The sequence below is a fragment of the Diceros bicornis genome, chromosome 13 (genome assembly GCF_020826845.1).
Source record: "Diceros bicornis minor isolate mBicDic1 chromosome 13, mDicBic1.mat.cur, whole genome shotgun sequence".
NCBI lineage: Eukaryota > Metazoa > Chordata > Mammalia > Perissodactyla > Rhinocerotidae > Diceros > Diceros bicornis.
The window spans coordinates 46920312-46946539 of record NC_080752.1 but is presented as its reverse complement, the minus strand read 5'-3'; the positions used below and the strand labels follow the sequence as shown (position 1 = coordinate 46946539).

At 42.8% G+C, this 26228-nt stretch overlaps 1 protein-coding gene across 2 annotated transcripts in view; it reads right to left on the bottom strand.

The window, feature by feature from the left end:
* Positions 1-23269, bottom strand: part of KPNA6 (karyopherin subunit alpha 6) — a 51374-nt gene extending 28105 nt beyond the window's left edge. The window contains exon 1 of one of the 2 annotated variants that reach the window (XM_058553532.1): positions 23126-23269. In XM_058553532.1, the coding sequence (XP_058409515.1) occupies positions 23126-23129 (4 nt within the window). In that variant the 5' untranslated portion in view covers positions 23130-23269. Of the gene's footprint in view, positions 1-23016; positions 23086-23125 lie in introns of those variants that run through there. The other variant, XM_058553533.1, reaches the window with a different exon arrangement.
* Positions 23270-26228: the final 2959 nt, after the last annotated feature.

The following is a 26228-nucleotide window of genomic DNA, read 5'->3' as shown; positions in this document are numbered from 1 at the left end:
TCAGCCTATGGGGGCTGGCCCCGTGGCGTAGTGGCTGGGTTCCCACACTCCGCTTCAGCATCCTGCGGTTCACAGGTTTGGATCCTGGGGGCAGACCTACACACCGCTCATCAAGCCATGCTGTGGCATCGTCCCACATACAAAATAGAGGAAGACTGGCACAGATGTTAGCTCAGGGCCAATCTTCCTCACCAAAAAAAGAAAAACAAGTTCTAAAAGATTGCAGTGGCCTCCCTTTGGGGTCCCTGACTACACCTGTGCCTGGAGACTAACAGGCACAAGACAGATTCCTAAACGCAGCTCTGTGGACTGCTGTCCCCCATTACCTGACACACAGTTTTTCATGACTGAGCCTAGGCTCTCTTGGAGGGCTGTCCCCTCCCTTCAAGCAGAGCTGACAGTGAAGCTAGAAGTAGAACCAGGCTGTGCTTCTTTAGTCACCATGGCAACAGGAAACTATCACAAATATTTGCGTATGACTTCACTGGAGAAGCCAGGCAGGAGAGGTTGGATTAGAAGGAGGAACATGTGCAGAAGCACACTTGGAATCAGCAACGAAAGGAATGCTGGCCTCTTGTTCAGGGACAAGCGGGCAAAGGGGCTTTTTTCATCATGTACTCCCTTATTTGTTGGGGCTGGATCAAGAAAGCCACGATACAAAGATACCTTTTCTAGCATCTAACTGTCTTAGATAGCCTTTGGGTTTTGTTAGTCAAGGAACTCTCAAAGGGAATAGTTCCCTGAAGTTTTACCTCCCATTTCCAGGAAAGAAATGTCTAACTTTGCCATGCATTTTCTAAGCCTTTAGAACCAAGAGACTGGCAATAACAACACAAAATAGGCGCCGGCCTGGTGGTGTAGTGGTTGAGTTCAGCATGCTCTGCTTTGGTCACCTGGGTTCGTAGGTTCAGATCCCAGGCATGACCTATACCACTTGTCAGCTACGCTGTGGTGGCGGACCCACATACAAAATAGAGGAAGATTGGCACAGATGTTGGCACAGGGCCAATCTTCCTCAAGCAAAAAGAGGAAGATTGGCAACAGATGTTAGCTCAGGGCCAATCTTTCTCACCAAAAAAAAAAAAGGGGGGGGTATGGATCCTGTTATGGCTTGAATTGTGCCTGCCCCCAAATTTGTATGTTGAAGTCCTAACCCCCAGTATCTCAAAATGTGACTGTATTTGGGTCTTTAAAGAGGTGATTAGTGTTAAATGAGGATACTGGGGTAAGGCCCTAATCCAATATGACTAGTCTCCTTATAAGAGGATAAGATTAAGACACAGCTGCACAAAGAGGGAGAACACCATGTGAAGCATGAAGACAGCCATCTATAAACCAAGGCAAGAAGTCTCAGAAGAAGCCAACCTGGGGGCTGGCCCCGTGGCTTAGCAGTTAAGTGCGTGCTGCTGGCAGCTTGGGTTCGGATCCCTGGCACACACCGACACACCGCTTGGCAGGCCATGCTGTGGTGGCGTCCCACATAAAATGGAGGAAGATGGGCACAGGTGTTAGCTCAGGGCCAGTCTTCCTCAGCAAAAAGAGGAGGACTGGCATGGATGTTAGCTCAGGGCTGATCTTCCTCACACACACACAAAAAGCAGCCAACTCTGCCAACATCTTGATCTTGGACTTCTAGCCTCCAGAACTGTGAGAAAATAAATTTCTCTTGTTTAAGCCACCCAGTCTGTGGTACTTTGTTAAGGCAGCCCTAGCAAATTAATATAAGCCCTAATGATAGATGAAGAACTAAGTCTCAGGTCACACACTTAGTGAGCAGCAAGATTACTGTAGTACTCTATTTAATCACTGGTATGTTTAAAATTTTGAGATTCATAAAATTTTTAAATTATGCACATTTTCTCAAAAAAAGGCATACTACCTACAGCCAGCTGTCCTGTGCGTGGGATGAGAATGATACTACTACACCTTCAAGCTCACATCCTGGACAGTTACTGGCTCTAGGACTTTCCAAATCAAATTCTTATATTCGTGGTCTGTATTTCAAAAAGTTACCAAGCAATCACTTGAAGGGATCTGCCTCGAAGAATCCAAAAGAGCTATATTTAGGAGATAAGGGAACTAGCCTTATTTTCCAGGTAATAACATAATCTTCAAAGGAGATGGGCCCTGGAACACTATGAAGCAGTCAGTCTTTTCAAATCATTTCCCTTGTCCTAGTGCTAAACTGAGCGGGCCTTCCTCTTTGCAGAGGAAGGCTTTCTAATGAAATGTTATTGTAGCTGCCCAGGTACAGAGAATGAGCTAAGGCTTTAAATCAAGCAGACTTGACTGTTGAGCATATGCTACAGTTAGGAAGCTTGACAACTTATCATGATGCATTAAAGGTTATTTAATGGCACTAGGAAGAGAGAGAGAGAACAGAAAAACTGTTATCTCCCAACTTAAGGCCTCTTCCTTCAAGAATGAAAGAAAACTGATTCCTCCCAGGCTGAAATGGCTTTTTTCAGCTGGCCTCTCTGACTTTTCACTAGGAATTCTCTAGCAAATATGCATCAACATAAGGGGGCCGGCACGGTGGCGCAAGCGGTTAAGTGCGTGCACTCCACTGCGGCGGCCCAGGGTTCGCCGGTTCAGATCCCGGTAGCGCACCAACGCACCGCTTGTCAGGCCATGCTGTGGCGGCGTCCCATATAAAGTGGAGGAAAATGGGCGTGGATGTTAGCCCAGGGCCAGTCTTCCTCAGCAAAAAAGAGGAGGATTGCAGATGTTAGCACAGGGCTGATCTCCTCACAAAAAAAAAAAAAAAAAAAAAAAAAAAATATGCATCAACATAAGATTCCTTGGTTAAAACACTAAAGCCACTTGCCAGTCAATTAAAAAGAGAGGAGTACGGGGCCCGCCCCGTGGCTTAGCGGTTGAGTGCGCGCGCCCTGCTGCTGGCAGCCCGGGTTCGATCCCGGGCGCGCACAGGCGCACCGCTTCCCCGGCCATGCTGAGGCCGCGTCCCACATACAGCAACTAGAAGGATGTGCAACTATGACATACAACTGTCTACTGGGCCTTTGGGGGAAAAAAAATAAATAGAAAATTAAAAAAAAAAAGAGAGGAGAACGAGTATACTGGGATATAGAGCCCATAGCCTTAGCAAGCTAGTAAGGTTTAATAATGTGCCAAGCTCTTTGTACATATAGTCTCTAATCTTCACAACAATCCTGAGAATCTATTTTACAGATGAGAAAAATGAGACTCAGAGGTTAAGTGACAAGGCAGGAAGCTAGTAAGTCAGCCCTGACCTGTTTGGTCCCAGACTCTAGGTTCTTTTCATTTCCTGAAAAGGGAAGCTATTGGTAACAGCAAATTCATCAGAATTCTGGGTTGGGTACTGACTGCTCCATCACCAATAAAGAAACAAATCTGGGACTCGTGGCACAGTGGTTAACCTCTCCAGCTCTGCTTCTGCGGCCCGGGGTTCACAGGTTCCGATCCTGGGTGCAGACCTAGGCACCGCTCATCAAGCCATGCTGCAGCGGCATCCCATATATAAAATAGAGGAAGACTGGCACAGATGTTAGCTCAGCAACAATCTTCCTCAAGCAAAAAGAGGATTGGCAACAGATGTTGGCTCAGGGTCAATCTTCCTCACCCCAAAAAAAGAAACAAATCTGTTCACATCCCAGGATCTCAGTTAACCACAAACTCAAATGCCTTAAAAGGTAAAGAGGTTAATGATTTTTAACGGGACAGTTATAATAGCACAGCAGGGATTGCATCATACTCAATTTTTACAATACTGTGCCAGCCAAACAAAATTTTGACAGGGGCCAGAGTGAAATCAGCTGTTCTAAGCCCTTGGTTTGAGGATAATAATCAAATAAATCCCAGCATCATGCTTCTGTTTTCAAAAAATGTTTGCATACGCAGGATCTCATCAACCCCTATAACAACCTATGAGAAAGATTAGTCAATTACTAGCATATCCACTTAACAGCTAAGGAACCAAGTTCAGTGGGGCTGTAACTTGCACAAGATCATCCAGCTATTAAATTGTGAAGCTGGGACTGGGATCTAGACCCTCGAATTCCAAAGGCCTCCTCTTTTCATCCAACCTCTGAGAACTACTACTTTCCATCCTCCCAACACACATATAATTCTATTCAATTTGGCTCCTGCCTTTAGACTAGGTTCTGTCTAGCTTGATCTATTTACTCACAGTCATTTTAACTTGAGAATTACTGGCAATCAATTCTCTAATTAGTGCATATGAACAGGAAGCAACTGAAAACTGTACTAAAGATGTTTGTCTAAGAGTTCCCGTCTTCACCCACCATATCTAATTTTTAGGAACTCATTTTCACAGTACAGGTTTTCCTTTTGCAATGAGTTCTCTCCCTAGACCACAAATCCAACCAACCGTAAAACTGAAGTCCATCTGACCCTGACTGAACACCTAAACCATCAGAATTAATTAAATCAAAATTCCTCCAAAGCAGATAAGGCAAGCCACGATGTTGGGATTGGAAGAGTGGGAAAATACCACATAATATACAAGTAAAAGATACAGAGACTAACAAATGCAAACATTTTCAAAGATGTTCTAAAATTTACCTGGCCTGGTTTCTTATCAAAGATGCCATAAGAAAACAACACAGACTGGTTTAAATTTTGCCTATCTTCTTGCTGGTCTACTAATAGATAAATCTTGCTGGTCTACCTAGTAGATATATTACTGTGAATGCACTCAACACTTAGGGCAAAATTTTGGTATTGCTGATTTACAACTTTGCTAGCTAAAATCAGCACCATAGGAATAGTTCAGGAATCTCACCAGCTGCAATTCTTCATACCAAGAAATCAGCCAGACACTTGTGAGTACATCTTTTCATTCACCATCCTCCTCAAGCTACTTACTGCCCCATTTCTCTGTTCTCATGAATAGCAATATGATTTTTTCTGCCACCTTTTCATTATGAATTATTCAAACACTGAAATTTTGAAAGAGTACAATAAACATCTATAAATTCTCCTCTGAGATTCAACAATTGTTTTTTTTTTGGTGAGGAAGATTGGTCTTGAGCTAACATCTGTTGCCAATCTTTCTCTTTTTGCTGAGGAAGATTGGCTCTGGCTAACATCTGTACCCATCTTCCTCTATTTTGTATGAGGGATGCCACCACAGCAAGGCTTGATGAACGGTATGTCAGTCCGTGCCCAGGAGTCAAACCTGCAACCCTGGGCCGCCAAAGCAGGACAAGCGAACTTAACCACTATGCCACTGGGCTGGCCCCAGATTCAACAATTTTTAAAAATGCCATATCTGTTTTACTCTATCAGATGTACATATGATATATGTGTGTGTGTATATATATATATATATACTTTTTTAAACTGAACATTTAGAAATTGCGGGGCCAGCCCAGTGGCACAAGCGGTTAAGCACACGTGCTCCGCTGCGGTGGCCTGGGGTTCGCCAGTTCAGATCCCGGGTGTGCACTGATGCACTGCTTGGCAAGCCATGCTGTGGTGGCGTCCCATATAAAGTGGAGGAAGATCAGCACGGATGTTAGCCCAGGGCCAGTCTTCCTCAGCCAAAAAGGAGGAGGATTGGCAGATGTTAGCACAGGGCTGATCTCCTCACAAAAAAATAAATAAATAAATAAAAGTTGCAAATGTCATGACATGGTACTTTACCTTATTTACTTTAGTATGCATCTCATAATGACGACCTTCTTACATAACCACAATACCATTTCAAACCTAAGAAAATTAACAAAACACCTATTATCTAGTCCATACTCAAATTTCCTTACTTATCTCAAAATAGTTTTTATAGCTGTTTCCCCCCCCCGAAACCAGAACCCAGTCAAGGTTCACTCATCGTATTTAGTCTTTTATTTTAACATTTTATTATGGAAATTTCAAAATATATACAAAAGTAGACAGAATAGTAAATAACATGAATCTCAATACAATCATCATCCAGACTCAGTAATCAACTAGCAGCCATTCACCTATGCTTCCATCTACTCCTAGACCCTGTATTATTTTAGCAAATTCCTGACATGTCATTTCATCCACATATATTACAGTATGTAACTCCAAACAATAAAAATGTTTTTTAAAATTATAATATCATTATTCCAACATTTGGTCACTTTTAACCTACAAAGTCCCTGTCCTCCTCTCCTCCAACTCTTTTATTTATTTGTGGATACTAACTTTCTGAAGAGACTAGCTCAGTTGCCTTAATGAATGCCCCACATTCTGGTTTTGTGTCATTAACTTATACCCCTAATTCTCTGTTTCTTGTAAAACTGAAGTTAGGTCTAGGAGCTATAATAGATTCAGGTTAAAAATACTTTTCAGGTGGCAAGCCTGGTGGCATAGCGGTTAAGTTTGCACACTCCACTTCGGTGGCCTGAGGTTTGGTGGTTCAGATCCCGGGCACAAACCTAATACACTACTCATCAAGCCATGCTGTGGCAGCGTCCCACATACAAAGTAGAGGAAGACTGGCACAGATGTTAGCTCAGCGACAATCTTCCTCAAGCAAACAGAGGAAGATTGGCAACAGATGTTAGCTCAGGGCGAAGCTTCCTCAACAAAAAAAAATTTTTGGCAAGAATACATATAGCGTTTCATACTACATCACATCAGGAGGCACTTAATGGCAGGTTGCCCAAATGATACTAAATTTGATAAGACAGTAACCAGCTCTCTCTTCTTGAAAGTCATCTACATACTCTAAGTCTCCATTCACTTTAATTTTATTGTGACATGTTTCTTGATTATTACATATTTTATGTGTAAGATATAAAGCATAATGAAATGACCAACTTTAAAAAATAGGCATTACCAATATTGTTGAATCTCTGTGTGCTCTGTTCACTCTTCTAACTCTTCAAATTTGACTTCCATTCTTTCTACTCCAATGAAAATGCTTTTATCAAGGTCATCAACAACCTCCATATTGCCATATCTAAAGGACAGAAATTTCTGTCCTCTTCTTAACCCCTCAAAAGCTGTCTAATCTCATCTCTTGGAAACACCCAGTTTTCTTGGCACCACTCCTGACCTCATCCAGTCTTCTCAGTCTCTCTTAATGCCTCCTCCTCCTCCCTACATCTACATACCGGTTTCTGTCTTCACTCTCGCTCTAGGTGATTTCATCCATTTCCATAACTCCCAAATTTATGTCCCCAGCCCAGCCCTTTCCCTTGAGCTCCAGATTCATATATTCAACTAGCTATCGAAATCTTCACTTTAATATCCCAAACCTTCTCTCACCTCTTTCATCTAATCTATTGCCAAATCTTGTCCTGGTTTTATCTCCAAAATATATCTTGAATGTATTTACATCTCTTTCAATTCCTGACCCCCACCCCATCCAAATCACTATCATCTCTTGCCTGGCTACTAAAACAACCTCCCTCTTTTCCCCTCAATCCATCACCACACAATAAAACCAGAGCACACCACTGCTCCCATGTAGAATAAAATCTTCTTCACAATTCAAGGCTCTGCCTATATCTTCATCTCATTTCATTCAATACTTTACCCTCATTCATCATATGCTCCTGTCACAATGACCCTCTCAGTATTTGGAACCCATCAAGCTGTTTCCAGCTGCAGTCTTCATACTTTGTTTTCTTTCTGCCCACAATGCTCTTCTCTAGCTCTCAGAATTGCCAGTTCTTTCAGTCGTTACTCTAACCCAAAGTAAGCTACTCTATTTTCATCAGAACACCTGTTTTATTTCCTTCATTACACTATTTACAACCTGTGTCTGTTCTCCTCCATAGGATGTGTTAAGTTCTACAAAGGCAGAGACCTTTGCTGTATCCCCAGCATCTATAATAATATCATACATACACATTTGTTCAACGAACCATTGTTCAAATATTTATTCCTTATTGAACACCTACATTGTCCCAGACACAAGGTTTAGCTATAATAATTGCTTAATGTTTGCCAGTAAGTGAAGAAGTGTACAGCAAAGGATCTTCCTTGTGACTGGAGTGGAGCAGAACTTCCAAAGAAAGACTTTAGAAGGGTTTCTTACTAGAAACACAGAAAGCATAGGTTTCCTCCAAAATTGATATGAAAACTGAATAAAAGTGCTCTGCTGTAAGACTGCAGGACACAGATGCCTCAGAAAAAGACACTTTAGGCTACTAAATCCAGTGACCCTGTCAGTAATCATTCTATTTGACTTTCTAATTTCACACTGATGATCCCTTTTGCTTTCTTGAAACTCTACCCACGATTCTGATGGCATCCTCTCCAGTTCTTCTCTTACCTTTCCAACCACACTTTCTAAGGTTTCTTACTGTGTTCCTTTTCCACTGCCAATCTCTCAATGTCAGTGTGTATCAAAATTCTGCCTTTGGTCTCAGAAGCAGCCCCCTCTCCAAGTGATTTCCCTTAGCTTCAACCTCCACTTTTACATCAAGTACCAAATCCCTATTGTCACAACCTCTTGCCTGAAAGTATATTTCCAAATGCCAACTGGCTATTTCCACCTCACTGTCTTTCTCCTTAAACCAGTTTCTTCTCCTATCTTCCTATAGTTCAGAGTTAATGCCATTACCATTCACCTGGTCTTAAAAGTCAGCCAAGCCACGAACTTTCTCCCCGCCAAAGACAGGAGGTTGGTAAACTGATTTTTACCTGTGCTGAAGATCCTCTCCTTAACCAAACTCTATCCAGGCTCCTCTGAGCCCTTTCTCAACTAGGCCTCAACCATGGCCTATAAAGATTTGAACAAAACAATGACATAGTTACTTCAGAGCTCAAGGTCACATCACTAGGATGACCCTAGCCCCTCTTAAAGTGCCTGCCTGAGAAAATCTCAAGACTGCCAGAAGAATTTACTGTTTGTTTTAGCTAACACCTGAAAATAGGGTCCCTGTCTCCCAGGCTCTGTGGGAAGGTAGGAGTCTAACTTCAATAAGCACCAGTTAGCAAACCCAGATGGGTTTCACATGGACCAACTCCCCTTCCTCACATTTGATAATTTTTCACTTCCCTGACTCTACCGAGCTCCCTCTCCCTCTCACCAACCATGCCTCTATTCCCTCATACACCTTTTCAAATGCCCAGTTACTTCAGTACAAATTGAAGCTGAGTTCAGTTTGCACTTTTCCCTATTGCAATAGTATATTACCGATTAAAATTTGTCCTTACCACTTTAGTGTCTAGCTTTGTTTCTTTGACACTAGTTACCCCAAATTGGTTACTGACTACTGACAACCTCCAAAGACAGTTTTAGTTCACAACTCACCACCTCTCACTTCTAGACCATTAAATCTTCAACAGCAAGAATCTTGAGTCTACAGCACAAAGCACACACATGCTCTCAAATGTTTCATCCAACACTTTAAGCTTCAGTTTTCCAAAGGATCTGTATAGAATTTCCAATTCTATAGAATTTGTATATCTGTATAGAATTTCCAAATTCTATACAAATTTGTATAGTAAATGGGCAAAGAAGAATGCAGATAAGCAGGACTTAAAGAATCATTTAATTATTAAAACTGAGCTGCATTTTGACATGTCAGCTTACCTGGCAGCCAAAATAAAGCAATATGAGTGAGCACTTACATAAGTCTCATTATCCATGATGGTGTCCTTTGAAGCACAAAAGTTTTAAATTTTGATTAAGTCCAATTTATCTTTTTTATTTTTTTGGTTGCTTGTGCTTTCAGTGTCATATCTAAGAAACTGTTGACAATTTAAGGTCATGAAGATTTACTCCTATGTCTTCTTAAAAGAGTTTCATAGTTTTAGCTCTTTAGATTGAAGTCTTTGATCTACTGAGTTAATTTTTGTATATGGTGTAAGGCAGGGGTCCAACTTCATTCTTTTGCATACCTGTTCTTCTTAGGCATTATATATAGTAATTAGCACATCAGGATAATCAAAATAAACTAGTGATCCACATGAGTTCTTTCTTAATGAATTTATCTTTAACTGAGATGCCTTCAAAGTTAACGATTTTTATGATTAAACCCACAAACTACTGCAGTATTCAACAAGTTCCTTTCCTGTGTCAAATTACTTATTTCCATGTCCTGCTAGGAGACCTCTATCACGCACCAAGGCAGGCAAGGATCACGACGCTCCCGCCAAGAAAATCAAACACCTGTGACCTCACTGCTAGATGTGAAGCAGTCTTCTTGAGTTCAGTCCATAATGCTTTCCAAAGTCTCTGGCCATGGTGAAAAGGTTTTAACTACTAAATCCAGACTAAAACTCAAGATATTCCTTTTGAAAGATCTTTCAAATATCACAAAGTCAATCTCTAACCTCTACAGAGGGGATGTTCCTATGGAAAATTCAAATTTGATTCGTAATGATTTACTAACAATTTGCTTAGCTTTTAAGTCTGAGCTCATGTAGAACCCCCATTTTAGAGGTAGGGAAACTGAGGTATAACTTGCAGAAGGACCCAGCTAATAAGTGGGCGAGTTGAAAACAGGTCTTTCTGACTAAAGTCAATGCTCTCTCCATTACACATGCAGATCTTCCTTGACTTACGATGGGGTTAAGCCCCTCAACATTCTAAGTTGAAAATATTGTAAGCCGAAAATGTATTTAATACATTTCTAACCTACTCGACATCATATCTTAGTGCAGCCCACCTTCAACATGCTCAAAACACTTACCTTAGCCTACACTTGGGTAAAATCATCTAACACAAAGCCTATTTTATAATGAAGTGTTGAATATCTCATGTAATTTATTTAATACTGTACTGAAAGTGAAAAACAGAATGACTGTATGGGTACAGAATGGTTGTAAGCGTACCAGTTGCTTAGCCTCGTGATAGCGTGGCTGACTGGGAACTGTGGCTCACTGCACTGCCCAGTATCATGAGAGAGTATTATAACATATATTGCTAGCCTGGGAAAAGATCAAAATTTAAAATTCCAAGTACGGTTTCTACTGAATGAGTATTGCTTTTGCACCACTGTAAAGCTGAAAAATCCTAAGTCGCAACATCGTAAGTGAGGGGCCATCTGTACTTTACACAAGAGCATACTAGCCACAAGGGGACTCCCTTGGTATTTCCTGGAAGAGGTATCAATGTTCAGCCTTGGATTCTACCACCCTAACCATTGCCTGACTCAATACCTCAAATGAAGTGTGGTCCAGTTCTTACCAGGAATAGGGAATACAAATATCAGATGATACCAACACTGATATGAACAGAAGCAGAAAATTGTATGGACTGGCAGGTAGTAATGTAGTCATTTGAAGGCTATTTGCCACTTCAAAGGAAAAACAAAACCAACCTAGTTAATCTTCCCTGTTCTTGTCTTTGAAGCCCCCCTCGTGCGCGCATGTGTAAGAGGGAGTGATTGGTGGTGGTGGCAGGTTGTGTGTGTGTGTGTGTGCGTGTGTGTGTGTGTAGGAAGGAGTGATTGGTGGTGGTGGTGGTAGGTGTGTGAGTATAGGAGGGAGTGATTGGTGGTAGTGGTAGGTGTGTGTGTAGGCGGGAGTGACTGGTGGTGGTGGCAGGTGTGTGTGTGTAGGCGGGAGTGATTGGTGGTGGTGGCAGGTGTGTGTGTAGGAAGGCGTGATTGGTGGTGGCGGCAGGTGTGTAGGGGGGTGTGTGTGTGTAGAAGGGAGTGATTGGTGGTGGTAGCAGCTGCATTAATGATACAAAATTGAGGGAAATAGGATGAGCTGAGATAAATGCCATTTAAGTCTGGTGTGGGGTCTGACAATCTTTTTAAAAAGCTCAATATTATGTGAATGGACAGAATATCTACAAGGGTTTGTATCAGAAAGAAATATCTAGGCTGAGAGAAGGCAGCTGTGTTGGATGGACCACTAACAAGCACACTGGAAACTGTGGAAGTGGTGAAAGGAGCTACAAAGCCAGACAACCTGAACTTTGGTCTTGCTACTTAATAAATGTACAACCTTGGGTGTCACTTATCTGTATCTCAATTTTCCTACCCTTACCCTGTCTACCTCAGAGTTACAGTGAAGATCAAATGAAAATATACATGAAAGTACTTTGTAAATACTAAAATGCTGTGCTGGTAAGGTAAGATCAGGTTTGATAACAGTTTTTCAAACTTTGGAATATCTCTCAGAGATTCATGACCAGGAAATACTGCAAACAAGAAAACAGTATGAAACAGGTCTGACAGCATGGGGCTCTCAGGGTGTTATTTGCAAGCCTGTCAGAACCGCCAGTCACCAAGACAATGGGAGAGACTCCTCTATGGACAATTGGGTCAGTCCACAATGGGGCCACAATAAGGCTGCTCATATTCGGCAGATCCCCACAGGACTGAGCTGAACAGTGATCATTCTAGGAAACAAAGCTGAAAACTAGGCGGTTTGGCTAAAAGACCACATGGGGAAAACTATCTTCTGCACACACAACTACATATTCAAAGCTCAGGGTCCAAGTGAAGTATGGCACACTGAGGTACTGAATCAACCGGACAGTTCACAGTCCCAGTTCTCTAATCCTAATTCTCTCCTAGGAATTACTAGTCCTTTTAGCCCTTGCGTCTATATGTAAACGCAATGCTCAGATCTAGGGAGGGGAAGGAAGGGGTGATAAGAGACATAGGAACAGACTAGGATAGCGACAATCCAAACAGTTTCTCCAAAAGAAAATTTCCAACTATCCCTTGTAGACTGTGCAGAATCCGGTGGCTCTCACCTTCCTAGGGACACTCCATTGCTGCTACCACCAGGTACCACAAGGAAATAAAATAAATTACTTAAAGTTGGGAAACCAAAGAGCTTAACTTCCATTTAAGCAAACCTCAAAATATTCACTGAGTATCTCCTAAGCACTCAACGCTGTTCAAGGAATCAAGAAAAAAAAAAAATATATATATATATAAAATCCAAATGGTTATCTCCAAACTGACTCAAATAAATTTGACAAGTGATTTATTATTCATTTTTAAAAATGTGTGTGCCAGGCACTGTGTAAAGGTATCTGCCTTCAGGGAGCTTTACAACCTAGTTTAGTCTCACAGCATCCAGAATATAAAAGATGGGGCTGGCCCAGTGGCATAGTGGTTATGTTCACGTGCTCTGCTTTGGCAGCCCAGGGTTCACAGGTTCAGATCCAGGGTGCAGACCTATACACTGCTCATCAAGCCATGCTGTGGCAACGTACCATATACAAAGTAGAGGAAGATTGGCACAGATGTTAGCTCAGGGACCATCTTCCTCAAGCAAAAAGAGGAAGATTGGCAACAGATGTAAGCTCAGGGCCAATCTGCCTCACCAAAAAAAACAAAAAAAGAAAATATAAAAGATAATGAATCTAAGTGTCCAACGAGTTTAGAGAGTGGGAGTGAGAACTATCTTTACTGAGTGGTAAGCTCTAACGTGGTCTTTGAAGTCTAGATGGTTAATATTTCTGAAGGTAACAGGGGTAGGGAGGGAGAGCAGTCCACCAGGAGCAAAGATTAAGAGATCAGAAAGCCCAAGGCTGGTTTGAGGAACACGACCAGTTTGGTTAGAGAGGTATGAAAACAAAGGTCCACACAGTAAAATGTCTCTGCAATGTAACAGTGAACTGCTGGCTACCTGGCCCCTGTTCTGCAGCACTATGCCTCTCCATCCCCAGTCTCTGAACAAGGAGGGTTCTGCGTTGTCTGTAGGCTGAATCACACAAATCCCTCTAATTAGCTCTTCATTTTAACTTTTAGTAACATGAGAAAGGGCTTTTCCAATAGCCCTCTGACAAATTAAAAGCAGGGATTTCTCTAACCCATATATATTAATTTAAAAAGAAGGAGCTCAATTTGGGAGGCAATCTTCTGAGGCCCCATGCATGAAGGGCCCAGGACAATATGGGGGAGAAGAGACAGACTGAGAGGCCACACAAAGGGAATCCTCTCTGCTCTCAGAAGACATGCTATGGACAGACATCCAATGTTACCCCTCAAGCCCTATCAACTCCTTCCAATATGATGTAGCAGGAAAGAGCACTGATTTGGGAGTCAGGTGAGCTGGGTTCCAATCACAACTGCATAAACATAGGCAAATTACCCACTATCTTTGAGTTACTCCTTCCATTACCTATAAAATGAGGATGATAAACTTTATAGCCCTCTAGGATTGATGAGGTAATGTGAAAGTGTCTAGGGCCTAGATGCTGAATCAATGGTATTTCCTTCTTCTCAGCTCCCACTCTAAGAGGCCTCAATTCCTCATGAGGGCAATTTCCAGGAAGTTAGGGTCAAAGAGGACAGCTATATTTCCTTGCTCTATATTAAAAGGTGGTTTTTCCTTTTCCTTTCTCCTAACACTGCAGCTCCTTTCTCTTAATCTTTATCCTTCTATTCCATCTTCATTCCCTCCAAAGCTAGGCTGTAAGAACCAATAAGCCCGTGTTTTAAAAGGACTCTACCATTTACCTCACCCCAAAATGAACAATTTAACTCATGTCTCATTAGACAATTATTGCCTCTTTGGAAGACTTAAATGCTGATGACTTCCAACTCTACATCTGCAATTGCATACCTAATACTCAAGGAGTTCCTTTCACCCATGTCCCATAAGCATCTCAAATGTTTTTTTAAAAAAATTTTAAAGTCATCAGCTTCTCCATAAAGCTGCTTCTTATATATTTCTCTTAATTTCATGGTCCACAATCCCTTACTTGGAATTCTAAAATCAAAAGGAAGGTTTTTAGTAAATATAGCCTCAAAACATGCGTGGCAGAAGTTGAACAAAACTAATATGAGACTGTTTATAGCCTTTATTCATCCCTTAATTAATATTCAAATGGTTTGCTACAAAATATTAATGATATCTGACTATCTGGGCTCTATCTCAGACCCCGCTGGAGGTGTTATCTAAGTTACACGTACTATAATGCCTTTCTAAAATCTAAACAAGTAGAATTCTGAAATATCTGGCATAAACGGGAAGATTGTTCCTGAGCTAACATCTGTGCCAATCTTCCTCTGTTTTTTGTATGTGGGATGCTGTCACAGCATGGCTTGATGAGCGGTATGTCTGCGCCTAGGATCCAAACCCGCAAACCCTGGGCAGCCGAAGCAGAATGCGCAAACTTAACCACTACGCCACCTGCCGGCCCCTAAATGGTTTCTTTTAAGGCATGCATTCTCAATGGGGGCAATACTGCACCCAAAAGGGTGAAACTGGTTCATAGGGAAGGGGGGGACACTTAGATATTACAATGGTATGTGGTCCTCCAAAGCTCAACCTTATCAACAAAGTCTTACTCCTTAGTATTTAATATCTCTCGTTGGGTTCTCAAGTATTACATGAGCACCACTGACACTGACTTCATGGAAGGCAGACAAAATGTATGCAAGATCTGCACTGCAAAGCTATGGCGAATAGATGGCCATGACCGGGAGGCTTTCTCTTGACTGATCGCTGGATCTTGAAGACAGAACAAGAGGCGGCCTGTGCATGCCTATTATGACTTGAGATGTTATGTTTGATCCTTAGGGCTTTTGTGTACGACATGAGATATGGTAATTAAAAGTTTATATTTAGTTCTACAAATTAAAATCTGTCATGACTAATTACACCAAGTGCTGAAAAGAGGAATGTCAACAATATCTAAATGAATATCTAACAGGTTGTTAAGTTATAAGTTATTTCTCATATCAAGCAAAACTTAAAAAGTTTACTAAAAATAATTTTAAGAAACTGATCTTTATTGTTTTGCTTTTGCTGGAAAATGAACAGTTTTGAATGATTTTTAAAATTTGGATTACATTATGTATGTAGAAATGCTAACTTGAATATGCAATTTGATACATTACAATTTATATAATTAAATAAATTACATTAAAAGTTACTCAGCAAATAAAGCTATAAAAGTTATTTAAATGCAAATAGCTTTTTAATTTAACTTTTAACCTAAAAATTTTGTTTAGTCATTCTTAACCTTGCATTGAATAAAAAGCAAGCTTTATGCTTACTTTTTTTTATGTATAAAGCACAGACATACTTACCATACATAAAAAGATACAGTTATCTGTGTATTAAAATTTCACGAGAGGATGCATTAGGGAAAAAAAAAGGCTCCTTAGGAGGGAGATAATGAAAGAGTTGAGAAATACTGATAAAAGATTAGAGATCTGTATCAATATCTTCTCAGCTCTTCAAGCCAGAAACTTGGGAACCACCCTTGACAACTCCTTTCCCCTATCCCCACATCCAATCACGGCCAGCTCTATTTCCTAATTATTTCTGGACTCTCTCTTTTTCTCCATTTCTACTGCCATTGCCCTAATTTGGGTCTTCATGATTTCTTGCCTAGACTTTAAAAGAGCCTCATTAACCTGTTCCTTCTCTCTTTACTCCAAACTTCTTGAAACAGTTTGCCTCTCCTCTCTCATTTCTTAGCCCACTCCAATTTGCTTCTATGCCACCAAAACTGTTTTTGTAAAAGCCACTGATCAAGTGCATGACGCGAAATTCAATAGACCTTTTTAGTCCTTATTTTGCTGGTCCTCTCGGCAGCAGTCAATCCTGACAACCATTTCCTTCTTCTTGAAATACTCTCTTTTGTCTTTTTTTTGAGACATCAATCACTCCTTGTTTTCTTCTTCCAATTCTGGATGCTGATCCCTTTCTTCTGCACATTAAAGCTGATGTACCTTGGGGTTCTCTTTTCCTCCCATCTGTCATGATACACATTTTCTGTAGGTGCTATCAGTGATTCCCATGGTTTCAGTTACCATATATAGATAGACATAAATAGATGATCGATCAAACCTCTATCTTCATCCCCACACCTTACACTTGAGCTCCAGACTTCTATATATCCAAATGCTTTTTGGACACCTTCCCTTGGAAGTCAGAGACACCCCAAAACGTTCAAATTTCAACTCATCTCAGTTAACAGCATCACTATTTACTCTGCTGCTCAAGGCAAGAGGCCTAGGAGTCATGCTTAATTCCACCCCACCTCGTGCTTCAGCCTCCAGATGAAATCAAGTCCTGCTAACTCAAATTCCTTACTATTACTACCTCACTCGCCATTATCACCTCTGGATAGGACTACCGCACTATTTAAGAACCAACTCCTTAAAGAGCCTCCTAGTTGGAATCTTACTGCAGTCTAATTCATTCTCCCCAGAGCAGTGCAAGTAATATAAACAAACAAATAAATCTGATGTCACTCCTGAGATTAAAACCCTTCAACGGCATTTCACTGTCATCGTGATCCAAATATCATTCCCCTCATGCTACCAACCCATCTAGTCTACCAATCTTTCGCTTTTGAAATAATCATTCCCACCCTGCCACTAAGAACTCCTACGCATGGGTCAGGTCCCACTTAGCTTAAGGGCCTTCCCTGATTCCCCTAGTCTGGGGCTCCCTTACTATATGCGTCCATAGCACTCTGGATTGCCCCATCCAAAATATTTACCATTTTATACTGGTCTCCAAAGTATGGGAAAAAAGACCAACTGGGATGTAGGAAGAAAAAAAATATATATGCTAATATATTAATATATAATATATACTAATATAAGGCTTACCTTTATCATACGTGTGTGTGTAATGGCCAGATGGCCAAGTTTTCCTGAAGGAAGGCTGGGAGTTATACCCAGCAAGTGCGGATATTAGTTCATTCACATTTAAAATACTGCATCACACTGTAGTTTGTATGCCTAGTTAAATGGATTTATAAGTTATCTAGGTTTAATTAAATCAACATTCACGAAATGGATAAATGGTTTTTTTGTTTGTTTGTTTGTTTTCGGTGAGCAAGATCAGCCTTGAGCTAACATCCATGCCAATCCTCCTCTTTTTGCTGAGGAAGACTGGTCCTGGGCTAACATCTGTGCCCATCTTCCTCCACTTTATTTTTATTTTTTTTTAATTTTATTTATTTATTTTTTTCCCCCAAAGCCCCAGTAGATAGTTGTACATCATAGTTGCACATCCTTCTAGTTGCTGTATGTGGGACGCGGCCTCAGCATGCCTGGAGAAACAGTGTGTCGGTGCGCATCCGGGATCCGAACCTGGGCCGCCAGCAGCGGAGCGCACGCACTTAACCGCTAAGACACGGGGCCAGCCCCTTCCTCCACTTTATATGGGATGCTATCACAGCATGGCTTGACAAGCAGTGCATCAATGCGCGCCCAGGATCCAAACCAGGGCCGCCAGCAGCAGAGCACGTGCTCTACGTGGCTCTACCACTACGCCAGGGGGCCGGCCCCCAAGTATGACAAGTATTCATAATATGTTTCTGCCTACCCCTCAAAGACAAACTGATTAATCTTTATATTTAGCAGTGGGCCTGATACATAATAAGCACTTTATTTGTTCACTAAGTGACTAACAATAATTAGTTACCGCTTATTGAGTACTTACTGTATGCTAAACACCATACTAAAATGCTTTACACGCATCAACTCATTTAATCTCTCTAACACTCCTATGAGGTAGATACTATTATCCCTATTTTAGAGATGAGGAAAATGAGGCTCTGGAGGTTAAGTAACTAGTCGAAGAACTAACTACATTACAGAACGAAATAACTGTAACACAAAGAAAGAATATGATAAGAGCTATATGAAAGGCAAGAACAAAGTGCTTAGAATTCAGAAGGAGAATTCACTTCCACTTTGGAAGGCACAAAATATTTGGGAAAAGATCATGAAGTAGGTAGCATTTAAATTAGATCCTGGAAAACAAGGAAGATTTCCAAAGGAAAAGATGAGTGGGGAAGGAATTGCTTTTGTCACTTTCTCTGCCAGGAATGCTAAGGTACTAAGGAGGTAGTCTGAATGGAATGCAAGATATGTGGATAAACATTAAATGGAATAAGATTAGTAGAGTCAATAGGAAGGCCTTGAATACCATACCCAATGGGTTATGATTTTATCCTATAGACAATAAGGAGTCTGTGAAAGTTCCTAAACTAAGAAGAGTGACAAGATCAGATGGGTGTTTTAGCAACGTTGCTGCAGAATTGGTAGTGGTAGGGGAGGCCTCAGAAGAGATTTGGAGGGCTTCTGAAGTAATAACACCTTTACAATTTACAATATTTTTGTGCGTGCATGTGTGAGGAAGATTAGCCCTGAGGTAACATCCGATGCCAATCCTCCTCTTTTTGCTGAGGAAGATTGGCCCTGGGCTAACATCTGTGCCCATCTTCCTCTAGTTTATATGGGACACCATCACAGCATGGCTTGACAAACGGTGTGTCAGTGCGCACCCAGGATCCAAACCTACGAACCCTGGGCCGCCAAAGTGGAGTGCGCACACTTAACCGCTGTGCCACTGGGCCGGCACCTACGATATTTTTTTGTATCTAGTACTTCACTGACTCTTCACTAACAACATTAATATATAGTATTATCCATATTTTCACTCTGAGGAGCCTGAGACTCAGCAAGGTTAAAGACCACAGAATTAATATTCTTTGCGGGACTACGCTGTGAGAGAAACCTACACAAAGCAATTTAGGGAAGACCTCAGTAATAGGATCATAGAGTATCCAATAATTGCTATATAGAAAGGGAAGAAAAGAGCAAGGAACCAAAGATGGATATGGTTTCTATCTTATGCTCTAGTGTCTGGGCCAATAATCCCAGCATCAACAAAAAAGCAGGAAAAGAAGTCCAGGCATAGGGAGTGAGTTCAATGCTTGTGGGACATTAAGGTGGTGATTGATGGTTTAGTGCCTTCTCTGCAAGTAACTGTTATGAACTGTGGAGTGGGTGGGCAAGACTGGAGGGAAACTAAGAGAAGAGATGGGCTAAGTTACTTCCTGACCTGGAAGCGTTATCAGTTAGAAAGGTTTTGTTACTTGCAGCTAAAAGCAACCTAGAAGGGGCCTTCGGTATCCTATTTAAGCCCAGAGATAAGACAGTTCCCAAGTTGGCTAGTTCAGTGGCTCAAAAACATCATGAAGATATCAGATTTTTTCCATCTTTTCTATCCTCATCCTTAGAATTGCCTACTCTTATTTATTATTATAAATTCTGCCTCATGATCCCAGCATTGCTAATGGCAATTTCAGAGTCAGAAAAGGGCTCTTTCCTTTCCAGAGGCAGAATATAGACCTTAATAGCCCCTATTTTGGTTAGAACCATACTACTTGAGTAAGTGGTTCTTCTACTAGCTCTTTTCCTTGCAAAAGTTACTAAACCTCTCTGTGCTTCAGTTTCCTCAAGTAGAACATGAGAATCTGAGAATTAAATGAGTTAATATTATAGAACTTAGTGTCTAGCATATAGCGAGTTCTATATAAGTGTTGGCTATCATTATAGCTTTCCCATCTCTCTGTCTTTTTTTGAGGCTCTCACACTTTGGTGATACGTGGGTTAAAATATAAGCTGGCAAAAAATAATAAAACCAGGCAAATCTCTTTGAAATGAGGAAGGCTTTTCCAGAAGTCCCCTAGGCTTTTCTCCACATCTAATTAGCCAGAACTGCGTCACATGCCCATGCCTAAAGCAATCACTGCCTAGGGAGATAGAATTACAATGACTGGTTTAGAGTTTATATTAATCAAGACCCACCCTCTGAGGCTGGGGAGGGGATGCCAGATTCCTGGGAAGCAACACGGCAGAAATGGTGATAAAACAACCAGCATCTGCCAAGACTTAGTCTTGAGAGGCTGTGGTCTCTGATAGGAAGGGTCAGAATAAGTAACTTCCAGAGCTGCATGAAGCCTACAGGGCTCCTAATGGCAGTGAAATCACTACAAAGGTCTCTTAAGGCTAGTGAGAAATAGTATAGGATATAGGCCAGAGCTCAAGGAGAGTATACCTGAGAGGCAGTGAAATACAGCAGGTTCTAGATTCATGGAAATGTGACGCAGGCCCTGTTAGTGTCCCCAGCACTCAAAGGGCTTAGATCACCAGCCTTGGACTAGTCACCTAATCTTCTGAAAGCCTCAGTTTACTCATTTATAAATGAGGATAACCCAAACTATCTCAGATTTGACGTCAGGATTAAATGTATCCTTACACTAGTTTCACTCCCATGGTATAAGAATCAGCCAAAAACAAAAAACTCCAAACACACACCAATAGCTGGATGTTCAAAAAGACAAAGTGGCACAGGTGAGAGGTACCTGAAATGGAGTTGGAGAGAAAAGGAGAGGCTGCCTGACTCTAGACTAAAAATCTCCTTCGGGCCTCTGGTCAGATTTTGCTGCTCCAGTGAAGAACTTTCATTTCCAAGTCTACTAAAAAAGGACTAACTTTACTTCACACCTTATGTCTTGTAAGAGGTTTACGGGCAGCAAAATGGGTAAGAATCTCACTTCTGGCTTTGCTGATTACTAGCTGTGTTATCTTCTCTCAGGTAGTTCCCCAGTCTATAAAAATTGAGTAAACCACTACCAAATTTATTTCACTGAGCTTAATAAACTAAACATTAGCCACTTCCCTTTGAGACACCAGGGTTTCTGAAATTGAAGGCCAACACAAAAATCTATAACATAAAAACCCCTAAAATTTTTCATTGATACATAAAGCTGCAGTTATAAAGACAGGCCTATCAGTCTTAATGGAGGATTCTGGAAACCAGAGTGCTTAAGGGAAAGGAACTAACATTGAGGGTGGAAAGGAATCTGTTCTGATATTTATAGAGCCCTTACTAGACTCCAAACGCTTGTGTTATGTTATTTAGTTCTCAAACACCTTGATAACACTGCCCCCTCCCCTCTTTCTAGAGATGAGGAAAGGAAGGCTCAGAAAGGAAGGAACATAACATTTATTGTGGACTGTGCTAGATGCTTTCCTTATGCATTACTGCATTTGACATTTAAGTGACTTCTCTGGATGAGAGCTAGGAAGTGGCAGGCAGGATTAAAATACCAGATCTGATTCTGAAGTCACTGCATTGCAGCTCAAGGGAATAATTTTTCTTTCCTCAGAATCAGGAATCTTACAAAACTCAATCCTAGAATCTCATTTAGCCGCCCCCCCCCCCCCGCCCCACGCAGTAGCTGGGGTTAGCAATTCACTTTGGAGTTTTTTCAGTTTCCTTCAGACTAAAGATTTCAAAGTCGGCCCACCAGCAAAAAAAACAACACAGCAAACCACCTTTACAACTTTCCCTAGGGTTAAAAGCTTTCTTCCCCCCTCTTCCACCCCAACCACCAGGGGGCCAGGCCATAAAGAACAGCAGCTATAAACTAGGGTTCTGGAGTGATCACTCTGGTTTAGCCACTGTGTGACCTTGGGTAAGTTACTTTGCCTCTCTAAGGCTCAGTTTTCCCATCTGTAAAATAGGGGTAACAGTAGTATGTATCTCATTAGGCTGTGCACTTTAAGTGAAACGTGACATGTAAAGCAGTCAGAACAATGCCTGCACATAGGAAGAGCTTAGCAAATTTAATAGTTTTTATTGCTGGAGAGGAAATACCACTGACAGTTCTGTCCCTAAGTCCAAAAACTTGGCCATCGTATTCTAAGCACAGGCCTTGCCAGCTGGAGTCCCTTCAGAACGAGCAACAGGTCGCTCCTTTTCTCCTAACCAGGGCCGGGCGCAGAAACCGAAGTCCCCGACCTATATATGGCCACGAAGTCTCGGCCTTTGGTTTTCTACCACTACGAAGGCTGTCCACTCTGAGACCAACCGAACCACCCCATTTCCGCCTCGGCTCGGGAACTTCTCCCGGCCTTGAACGGCCCAGGCTGCCTTTGGCATGGCTGCCCCTGGTTACGGGCCTGGAGTTGGCTCGCCTGGCGTCTCCTCAACGGAGGACTCAACCCGCGACGTAGGCAACATTTCCCTGAGTTCAGGGGAGTCACCGAATCCAGTCAAGATGCGCGTCGGTCAAACACACGCCTGGAGAGAGCTCCCTTAGCACCGGCTGGGCCTGCCGCCGGGAGCCCGTCCCCCAGCCCCAGTCTCGGCGCAGGCCGGAGGGTCGGCACCTTTCTAGCCTCCGGGAACGCGTAGGCTCCGGCCTAGAGCCACCACGTGGGGGCTCCAGGCTTGACAAGGTGTCCCCAGAACCAGCCCCCGAAGACTGATCTCCGCATGGGCCCTAGCCCGGCCCCAAACTGGCCTGAGCGGCACTCCCGGCCTGGCTTCTCCCCTCAAACCTACTTGAAAGGGCCTCGGATATCCTCTGCAGACCGGAGACAGGCTCTCGCCAGACCCCTAACCCCGAGACTGCCTCAGCTCGAGTCCCCAATCGCCTGGTTTCCTTACTCACCCATCGCGGCTCCGCTCGCTCCTACTTGGCGGCGGCGGCGGCGGCGGCGACGGGAGCGGCGAGCTTCAGCTGCAGCTTCAGCAGACAATATGGCGGATCTGCAGGACGGCAGCCCGAAACGGACAAACAACTCAATATTCAGTCCAGCGAAGAAACGCGCTTTCAGCCCTGCAGCCTAGTTCACACCAAGGCGCACACTTAAAGAGACCGCAGCTATTAAAGGCGGGGAATAGGGGCGGAATATGAAAGGAGTGGGCGGAGAGAGACTGGGAGGGATGCCTACTAAAGAAAGTTCAGCGTGCCTGGGAGTTCCCAGGTTTTTCTGCTACTATTTCCTCTTTATAGTGAGATTTCCTCCCCTAGAAACTTTTTCTCCCAGAAAGATATTCCTTCCTTTCGTAATTAAAGCCAATCATAGACCCTTGAGCTGGATATGAAAAAGGAATCATCTGGAGAGGGGAAGTGACTTGCTCAAGGATATAGAGGTAGGGAAATGAAGTCAAGAGTAAACCCGATTACAACCCTATTGGGAGATAAGAAGTAGAAAAAGAATGAGACAGGTGCAGTGCTTTATAGTCAACAGAGCTATTTCATTTGTCCTTACAGTAAGCTCTCTGAAGGCAAGGGTGGGTCCTGTGTTGTTCATCACTGTATCTCCAGCACCTAGCACAGTATCTGGCACATGGTATGTGCTCCATAAATAATTGTTGAATGAATAAACAAATGAACAGCCTGTAAGTTACACAAAGCAAGGGATATGATCTCCCTTTTTAGAGATGAGGAAATTGAGGCTCTGAGTGTTCATGTGCCTTTTGAATCATGGAATTTATGGCTGGTACATAGTAGGCCTCCCTTTTTGCATAGTGACATGCCCGTCCTCCTGTCCTCCACCTCAACACACAGAGGAAGCCTATGTCTTCAAGTCACTGGTCCCAGAGGGAGATGCCTTTTGGAAGCAGAAAGAGCAATGTGGGCTTCCAGGTCCTGTCACAACAAATTGCCAACTCTAGTTGTGTGCCTGGTGGGCTCATTTAGGGAAACAACTCAAAAACCCCACTCTAGAACTCATGGTCAGGAAAGGGAGCACTACCTTTCTCTTCCTGTCACTGACTAGTGCCCCAAGGAACTCAAGGGTGGGTTTGGAAGCATTTAACTGTTTTTCCAAGTTGTGTTTTTATGTTAAGGAGACAAAACCAGCAACCACTCTGAAGCAACCAAGCCTCTTTACAAGAGCTATGCCCATGACCTTGCCTGATTTTTAATGCGATCTCTGCAAGCGGAGATTAAGCCTCATTACCATAATCTGCAGTGCATAACCCACCTCTCCCTTTTGAATATTCATTCCCCAACCGAAATAAAAGTTCCTGCTTCCCTTTGTTCGGGGACACCACAACTTGGGAAATGATTCCTCATGGCCTAGTATTTGTTGCAAATACACTTTACTTTGTGAGACAACTTCCACTGGTGTAGAGTCTTATTTAACTCACCAGGAGGCGAGCCCACTTGGTTTGGTATCATTCCTACTGCCACTGCTCAAGGTCAGACCTCTTCTTTCTCTCCTGGTCTATTTTGCCTGCCTCCTCACTGGTCTCCTGCCTCCAAGCTCTCCCACCCGCACCCACTATCTCCTTAAAATCAGAGACCTTTTCATGTCACTCCTTTGCTCAGCAACTTCCTACTATCTGCCCTTAGGTAATGCACAAACATTTCAATCTGACACACGGGCTGGTCCTTACTGGCTTCTTAGGCTGCTCCCCACCAGGCAACCCAGGCTCCATCCATATTTGGGGAACCACTTTTCCCCAAATATGTCCCTATCTTCTCTTGTGCCTTTGCACATGCTGTTCCCTCTGCTTGAAATGCAATGCCCTCTCTTTCCTCTTGACCATGGTGTGACCTACTCACTTTCAAGACTCAACTCTCACCTCCTTGAAAAAGCCTGTCTTTCCAGAGTCAGGGTGTCTGTCCTCTCTGCTCCTCAGTGCCCTGGACACATGTTTTCCTCAGCACTTAGCACCCTAATTTGCTCATGACAATGTCTCTCTCTGCTGGTTGTCTATGGAAGGGATAGAATCTTCCTCATCTTTGTATCTGTGCCAGCACCTGGCACAATGCCTTCCTCAACAGAGGCATCAAAAACGCTGGTTGCAGTGTCTGTCTCTAATACACCACCGTGGACTTATCTGCATATCCTGTGGCCAATAGGGCTCGGGGAACACGGGCAGACTAGACAAGTGGCTATGACTGTCTGTGTCTCCTCTTCTCTTACTCCTGAGCTCTCCATCCTATGCCCCCTAAGAGCCAGGTGGCCCTCCAAGCAGCTTTGTATTTCCACTCTAGCACTTGGCCTTGCTCACTCACTCTCCCTAGCCTAGAGCCATTGGTCCTCCCTGATCCAGTCCCTGCAGACCTTTCTAGCTCCAACCCACCCCCACCTCACTTTCCTTATCCTTTCTGCTCTAGGAACCACATTCTGCTTCCCTTCCCCCAATACATTACGATGTTCCAAATCTCTGTGCTATTACTCGTACGCTTTTCTCTGCTTAAGTGTAGACTCTGCCAAGTCTCCCTCTTGTCCACCTGGGAAGTGGCTGATACAACTCAGACTACCCCTCCTCCAGGAAGTCCACAGAGCATTAACCATTCCCTCCCCTGTAACTGTTACACCCATCCCAGTGTAGTATGACTTGTTTCTGTGTCTTGGCATCCTCACCATGTACCACAGCACCTAGCAGAGAGCAGGGTCTCAGTGACTGCATGCTGAGAGAATCAGGACATCACATTCTGCTAGGTTAATATGTCACCTTTCAGAAGGTTTTGGGGCCCAGCTCTACCTCCTAGCTGTGTTACCTTGGGCAAGTCATTACAGCTCTCTGAGCTCGTTCTTCATCTTTAAGAGAAGTGACAGCACCTACCTCCTAGGATTATCATGAAAGTTGGATTAAGACAAGGCCTATAATACACATAGAGCAGCACGGTACACAGTGAGCACTCAGCTAGCAGCAGCTGTCACTGCTACCATGACCTCTGGTGCCTACTCATCTCCTTTCCACTGGAGAAGGCAGAGCCCACAGGGGCCCCAGGAGCCACAGCGGGGCTTCCC